Source organism: Sinocyclocheilus anshuiensis, unplaced genomic scaffold (assembly GCF_001515605.1).
Source record: "Sinocyclocheilus anshuiensis isolate Anshui unplaced genomic scaffold, SAMN03320099.WGS_v1.1 scaffold1849, whole genome shotgun sequence".
NCBI lineage: Eukaryota > Metazoa > Chordata > Actinopteri > Cypriniformes > Cyprinidae > Sinocyclocheilus > Sinocyclocheilus anshuiensis.
In genome coordinates this window covers 280,037-288,610 of record NW_015541038.1, presented here as the reverse complement: position 1 = coordinate 288,610, position 8,574 = coordinate 280,037, and the positions used below count along the sequence as shown (strand labels likewise).

Sequence of the window (8,574 nt, the reverse complement as noted above, 5' to 3'; positions counted from 1 at the left end):
TTAACCAAAAAAAAAAAAAAAAAAAATCATTTTTATGTAATTCAGAAAAGGTTTTTCATATTATTATTATTAAATGTATAAAAAGTTTGAATTTAAAAAAGTAAATGTCTGAGTATATATTAAGTAAATAATATTACCGTATGGACTCGAGAACGGTCTGTCTGTGTTCGGCCGCCTTCAGTCGGATCTGTTCGCGGATGATGTCAGCGTTCTCTCGCTCCACACGCGCGCGAGCTTTAGACTCCGCCTCCACGCGCAACATCTCGTTCTTGTGCCGCAGCTCCATCTCGTGCTCAACGGTCGCTATGGAAACACACACGCAATCACGTTCAGATGACGAAGAACACAAGCGGCGATTTCTTCAGAATGACATCAGTCGGCCTGACCTCTCCTCATGGCTTCCTGTTTCTGCACGGACTCTTCCTGTTTGCGCAGGTTCTCCTCGTTCAGGAGTTGCTGTGGAAGAACAGAGGCGTTAGACTGACGCATGTCAATCAGGAGTCAGAGAATCTGCAGAAACGCACCTGCTGCCGGAGCTGCTCGTCGTACCGCTGCCGCGCCAGTTTGTCCTGATACTGCGCCCTCTGTGGATGAAACAATCTTCACCATCATCATAACATCACCATCATAACATCACATGATCATCACCATCATAACATCACATGATCATCACCATCATAACATCACATGATCATCACCATCATAACATCACATGATCATCACCATCATAACATCACATGATCATCACCATCATAACATCACATGATCATCACCATCATAACATCACATGATCATCACCATCATAACATCACATGATCATCACCATCATAACATCACATGATCATCACCATCATAACATCACATGATCATCACCATCATAACATCACATGATCATCACCATCATATCATCACCATCATCATCACATTACCATCATCATCACAATAATCATCGCCATCATAACATCACATCATCACTATCATCACCATCATCATCACAATCATCATTATCATCACATCCCCATCATCATCATCGCCATCGTAACATCACATCATCATTATCATCACCATCATCATCACAATCATCATTATCATCACATCTCCATCATCATCACATCCCCATCATCATCATCGCCATCGTAACATCACATCATCACCATCATCATCACCATCATAACATCACATCATCATTATCATCACCATCATCATCACAATCATCATTATCATCACATCTCCATCATCATCACCACCATCATCATCGCCATCGTAACATCACATCATCACCACCATCATCACATCACCACCATCATCATCACCATCATCATCACAATCATCATCGCCATCGTAACATCACATCATCACAATCATCATCACCATCATAACATCACATCATTATCATCACCATCATCATCACAATCATCATTATCATCACATCTCCATCATCATCACATCACCACCATCATCATCATCACATCACCATCATCACCACCACCACGCCCATCATCATCATAACATCATCATCATTATCACTAGGGCTGCACGATTAATCGAATGTGATTGTCATGCGCATTTTGTTAGTAAAGCCGGTTCTGTAATCAGCAGTAAATCAGCATCACGTGCTTTCAGATGGAGCAGCATTTACTACACAGAGCCGTAGCTCACTGACAAGTTACGAAAAAAAATCGCAGATGATTTTATTGCGCGATTATGAAATCGAAGAAATCGTTCGCGATAATGACAGCTATTTGCATAGCTTCTCAGTGAACTACGGCTCTGTGTAGTAAATGCTGCTCCATCTGAAAGCATGTGAAAATACCACATTTAATAACATGGTTTTAGTCCAAACTCACTTCATAACGTCAGTCGAGTGTTTGAAATAAATTTGCCATAGTCGTGTGTTTATTAGTCACGTTGAATCAATGAAAGCAGTTGAATCTTCTGTTTATTCAGCTGCAGATAGGCATTTTCTGGGTTTCTTCTGCGAGGCGTATTTGGAGTTTCTCTGGCCTTTGGATGGAGATTTACTACTGATCACAGAACCGTGCTTCACTGAAAGATACGCATTACAATCGCAGCTTCTGTCGAATCGCCATCTCGATTCCATTTCGATTTATCGTGCAGCCCTAATCATCACCATCATCATGTGCTCACCGCCTGGTGCTGTTTGGTCTCCTCGTTCAGAGTCCTCCTGCGCTCCTCTGCCTGGATGCGGATCTGATCGCCCTTCAGCTGCTCCACTGCCGCCTCGTACTCCTGAAACACACGCAACACAGTGGAAAAGTGTCGCTATTCTGCATAAAGTTAAACCAGGAAAAAAAGAATAAACAATAGGAATCTGTTGTGTCTGTGGCAGTTTTTATTAATTTATGAAGGTGCTGCAAATTAAATCATTATGTAGGCTATTCTATCATAATTCTACAATGCTATTTTGAACATTCAACATTTGCATTAAGGTTTTCTACTTCTTTTTTTGGACATCCGTGTCAACTGCGGGATATAACAATAAAACAGGCCATCACAACTTTATCTCGCTATTCTGACTTTTTCCTTGCAATTGAAAGAAAAAAAGTCTGATTTGTGAAATAAAGTCACAATTACCTCTTTTTTTTTTATTCCATGGCACATGGAATACAGCACTTACATGTTGATGCTCTTCTGTTGTTTATGATTGCTTCTATTTTCCTCATTTGGATCAAAGTGTCTGCTAAATGACTAAATGTAAATAAATATGAAAGTATTTGATTCATTCTCATGGAGTCCTGAAAAAAATTATTATTATTAATGATCAAAATAAATATTTTAAAAAATGTCAGATGTTCTTTATACATCTCGCAATTCAGAATAGTTTTCTGTAAATAGTGTGTAGTGCAGCTGTGGTTCAGCGGATGAGTGACCCGGATGTGCTGTACCTTGACGCGGCTGTGGTGCTCCAGCTGCACGCTCTGCTCCTGCATGCGCGCCAGATCCAGCGCCTCTTTGGCGTGACCTGCGGTCACAGGGGTCAAGCATCATCAAACAGCACTGACCTGTGACCTAATGCCCTTCATACGCTCGCGACACAGTGAATGAAGCGTCACGACGCGTTACTCACGCGATCGGTCCAGCTCTTTGGCCGCCTGCGCCGCGCGCTCCAGCCCGGTCGGGTCGAAGTTGCTCCATTTGTCCTTGGGTTTGTCACCCGAACCGGAGCCGGAGCCGCCGGCCGGAGGAGGAGGAGGAGCGGGCGGAACCGGAGCGCCGCTCTGGCCTTTATTGAGCCCGAAGAGCCACGACATGATCCGCTGACAGACGCTGAAGAACCGGCCTCACACGCTTCCACTGCACGAGTGTCACGCCGCGCTGCGCTGATTGGCTGACGCGCTCGTCCTTCAGAAGGGCAGGGGGGAGGCCACGCCCCTCGACGCGTCAGCGCGGCTCTTGCGTCAGATTGTAGCGTCACGTGCGGAAGTTTCCAAGGCAACGTTTCTCATTTGTATTCTGATGTACTAAACTAAATAATAAAATAAAATAAAAAATCGAATAAAAATGACAAAAACACAAAACAAAATCATCGAAACTTTAACTGAATTAAAAATGAACATATTAATAAAAGCTATAATTGTATGTAAATGATAGTAAGACAGTGTTTTGCTGTAATTTGATAAATTGCGTTATTTTACAACATTACCAGGAAGTTAATTCACACAGTCTGTATTAATATAATTATGAATGTTTATTCATCTGACAGTTCATATTAGAAAAACCGAAAGGTACCGTATAACATATAATAAAATACATTAAAAAGTAATAAAACTCCATGAACATATTTAAAACAACAAAAAATGACAAACACACAATTAACTATAATTAAAATGAAAGCAGAAAATATACAAATAAAATAAAAAAACTATAACAGTATTCCACTGATACTAAAATAACACTGGTTACAGAGAGATAATGCAACTTTTACTATGAATTATTTAACTGATTAAATATTTGACAGATTTTTTATAACAGTACATCATCTGCACGAGCTGTGAAATATAATAATGTATTAGAAGAAATGAAAACACCTCAAAACGTTAGACCAAAGCTCGTTTACATCTCATCTCAGTCATATATTCATGTTTAATTGTATTGCATTTATTAATCGCTACATAACGTTAGATAATAGTCACATATTTACATTTATATGGAGATATTTTAATCATTTTCCACAATAATTTAATGTGCAATAAGTAACTATCATAATAAAAAAGACATGATCTTTAGGTTGCTGAATCTTATATCACTGTAATTGTTCAGTTTATTACTGTGAAGCTGCTTTGAATCGCTCTGTACTGTATGAAGACATGATTATGATTATAAATAGAACACAGCAGCCATTAAACAGGAAAATGCTTTAATGATATTCATAAACACACACAAACAGACTTATTTACAGACAGACGGTCAGCAGGTCACATGATCAGCTGCGCTGTGATTGGCTGGCGGAGGCGCAGCTCTGTGACGCAAGAGACATTGCGTTAGTAGTAAAGTAACGTCACACATTACAACATGAATAAATCATTGTGAAAATTAATAAAGTTGAATTCATTAAATAAATTAGAAATAAAGTTTAAATTTATGAATGTAAGCATGTGTAGCCAACTCAGTTCAAAAGAAAAGAACGAGATAGAAAAGAGAGAAGGTAGAATCAGTGAATACTGTTAATACTGACAAAAAATAACAGGGTTAAGTGCAAATAAAATCCCTATTTTTCATGCCTTAGAATTGTATTAGTTTTATTACATACTAAATTGGTTGATGTTTCTCTTCTTAGTCTTCTTTGTTGGGCTTGAGAAAGCCTACATATATTTAAACATTATTATTATTATTTATTATGAGAGTAATTGACACCGACTAGAACTTTAATGTTTCACCAAATTCAGCTCAGACCTTCAGACTCGTCTGACTCGTGTTGCTGTATCTTTTCTAACTGGTCGGACTTACCTTCCCAAAAAATCCTATTGACTTTCGTTATCTGAGCAGTGAAGGCCTGAATACTTCATGTCCACTAGAGGGGCGACAGGATTACAAAACTTTTTTCCTGTTTACATCAGTTTAAATGACAAATAAATACATGAATTTCATGTGTACTGCCATGAATATGCCATATCTGTGTACAAGAACAAGCTTCACACTTCAAGCTGTCCAACTACTTAAAACTTCCCATTCTGGCTTCTTCAAACCATCTCCAAGTTTCTTTTAAGATATTGTTTATTCACACTGGTTTATGCATTTAATGTTTGTCCGTCTGGAACTTTTATTTTTCATGAGTTCTATATTTTAAGATGTACTAGGTGTTGATAAATCACATGCAATGAATGCAAAGAGCTAATGTCAGGGCTCTCAGTCCTGCTCCTGGAGGGCCAGTGTCCTGCGAAGTTTAGCTACCCCAAATAAACACACCTAAGCTAAGCAAGGTCTTCAGGATCAGTAGCAATGTCCAAGCAAGTGTGTTGGAACTGGCTGGAGCTGGACTCCGCAGAACATGGTTCTTCAGGTTCAGGACTGGGTTTTATGTAAAATATCTATAAGTATTATAAATCTATAAATGAATTTGCACAGTTGGGTGTCTGCATGCAGAGGTGTACGTCAGTAAGTACAATGGAAAATGTAATCTGTAAAAACTTTATTCAATCTTCACAAAACATGCAAACAAAACTGCAATGTTTTAGAAAACTATCACATTTGCACATACCCTGCTTGAACCTTACTAACTGAACAAATTTTACTGCAGGATTTCATCTCCTATTTGGAATGCAATAACGAGAAATGGAAAAACGGCTCGTTTATTCGTTTTTCCGTTTAGTTTAACAAACGGAAAATGAGATTTTGGCTCGATTTCTCATTTTTCGTTTGGGGTTTAAAAATCGGTTTATGGCTTCAATATTTCATTCGCACGTGTGGGCGGCGCTGAAACGCTCCTTTCATCTGATTGGTCGAATCGCTCCGCCTTCAGTACGGCCTTTTCATTCTTTCAGGCAGAATAAGAGTCAGTACGAGTGCGGCACTATAATGTCTGAAACCACCACTCACTGTTAATTACGCATAATATTTTAATCAGATTTTGCTGGGCACATAATTCGTGCTGCTGCGACTTGCAAGTGACCCCTTTAATGCGAGTTACAGTATGCTGACAGATTATTTCTAGGTAGCCTATTAGTATTGTATGAATATTGTCCCATTGATAAATACAGTGCAAATAGTTCCGTCTCTTTTTATTTTACTGCAGGAAGTGGAAAAAAATGCAAACTATTCTACATAGAATTACACAAAACTCTTAGTGGCTTCAAGAACATTAGAACATTAGATGTTACTGCAGGAAGTGGGAAACTGCATACTGTTACACAAAACTCTTAGTGGGTTCAAGAACATTGGATAGGCCTGCAACTTCTGTGATGACAAAATCTTCAGATCTGCATTTAGGGCACTGCCTTGAGGTCTCCATCCACTGGTCAATACAGACCTTGCACCTCACCACACTCCTGCAGCACGAGGTGAATACAGGTTCTTCAATGATAGCTGGGGGGGGTTATGTTTTGGAAAACAGCAAGTCAAATGTAGAATAGGGGCCACACACTTGCACTGAATGTAGCATTGAATAGACTGAACATTAGCAATACCCATGTTACTGTTTTAGCAGCATATTTGTTCCTTATAGTTTACTGTGTTTTGGTTAGGCTATTTAAAGATGCAGTTTTTTTGTGTGCGTACCTCTGCAGGTAAGACACATGCATGTTTTCTTTAAGATTGTCACTAGGTTTGCCCTATGTGCTGCTCCCTGTGTATTGGAAACAATCTCCTGAATCTGTCTGGAAACATTTTCCAAGCCATGAGAGGCCTCCAACAGCTCCTCGATTTGCGATTTGAGGTTCTGAAGAACAGAGGGATCAGCATCTCTGCGTTTATATTACCACATAAATAATTTTCACTTATCCCTCCTTACTTCAAAACATTTCTTGAAAAAATTGGGGTTACAATAACGCAATTGAAGTGAATGTGACAAATCTTAAAAGAAAATAGAAGTAAAAAAAAAAAGTTATATGTAGACTTCTGTTCTTACTTGCTTTTTGTTTGTAGGGAGGGTCATTTTAGACACTTTGTGTACTCGGGTATCAAAAAAGATACTTTTCTGATATCCCAAAAAAAAAAAAACTTCAAATATTCAGTAAATGGAGCAGGTTCCAGTTTTTAAATGCTAGTCTCTGATGAAAGCGTGTGGCCATCACATTGTATCCTGTATTTTTATCAATGGCTCCAATGCTGTGATAAGCCTTTAGTGACAAACTTAAAATATAAAACATACTCAATTAAATTTGTATAAAAATTACACTCTTACATTACTTGTGACCTTGATGTAATAATTTGCAAAATGTAATACTTCACTAGAAAATTAAAACAGTAATTTTAAAGTGTACACACACAGTCATAGGAAACAATTTGGCCACCTTTAGATAAATTATATGATTTAGCCACATTACATGCTATGTTGACTAAAAAAAGGCATCAATCTATTAAGCCACATTAACAGTTTTAGCCCCTCCCATTTTAAATTATACACACAAATTTGCATATATATATATAGTTGATGTTTGTTCACTGAAAAGATTGTGTTGTATTTTGTTTGGCTAGGGTAGCATAAAAGCGTTGTAATTTGCAGGAAGGGTTTCAGACATTATAGTGCCGCACTCGTACTGACTCTTATTCTGCCTGAAAGAATGAAAAGGCCGTACTGAAGGCGGAGCGATTCGACCAATCAGATGAAAGGGGCGTGTCAGCACCACCCACACGTGCGAATCAAATATTGAAGCCATAAACTTTTTCTAATTTTTCTACTTTCAATATTAAATAAAAAAACGAATGATCGAATGATACACGGATTTACACGGACCAAAGAAGTTGCTTTGTTTCCATGTATCGACTGACGAGAGAAATCAGAGGCGTTTCCTTCAGCCTGAAGATTATTCGTTTCATTTTTGGTGTGAAAGGGCCTTTACAGTAGCCAAAAATATAACTTTTGGGTTTTTTGTTATTAACCGTGTTGGACTCGTTACTCCAAAAATGTAATTTTTTACTCGTTACTAGTTACACTTTTGCGTCTGTTAAAGACGCAGTTGTGTGACGTCATAGTATGTCCCAAAGCTTGCCTACTCTTCTACTGCACACTCAGAAGTGTGTACTTTTTCTTCACAAGAAGAGTACATACTGTAAGGGCGTAGTATAAGTAGGCACATTGAGACGCAGCACGTGACGATCGATCAGAGTAACCTCAATCGCTCGTGCGGAGACGTGACGTCACATCCGGGTCATGCGAGAGGGACAAAATAAAAGTACGATATATAATGCTTTTATATCATTTGTTAATTGTTATTCATGATTAAATGTACTTTATGACTAAGAAAAACACTAATCTAATAATGCGATCAATAATCACGGGCTGCGTTTCAAAACCTAGCGCAGCTCCCTACCTAGTGCACATCATTCGTGGTCTTTATCCGCCTCAACAGGCAGCTGCGCGTTTTTTCGCGGTGCATTGTGGGCTGTTGGAGGAGA

General features: G+C 38.7%; 1 protein-coding gene across 1 annotated transcript in view; it reads right to left on the bottom strand.

Moving 5' to 3' along the window:
• The window catches only part of atad3 (ATPase family AAA domain containing 3), a 12,650-nt gene extending 9,320 nt beyond the window's left edge, over positions 1-3,330 (bottom strand). The window contains exons 1-6 of the mRNA XM_016488936.1: positions 3,089-3,330; positions 2,907-2,983; positions 2,149-2,250; positions 525-584; positions 387-456; positions 138-303 (exon numbers count right to left, since the gene is read on the bottom strand). Coding sequence (XP_016344422.1) covers positions 138-303; positions 387-456; positions 525-584; positions 2,149-2,250; positions 2,907-2,983; positions 3,089-3,272 — 659 coding nt within the window. The 5' untranslated portion in view covers positions 3,273-3,330. The remainder of the gene's footprint in view (positions 1-137; positions 304-386; positions 457-524; positions 585-2,148; positions 2,251-2,906; positions 2,984-3,088) is intronic.
• Between the last annotated feature and the right edge of the window lie 5,244 nt (positions 3,331-8,574).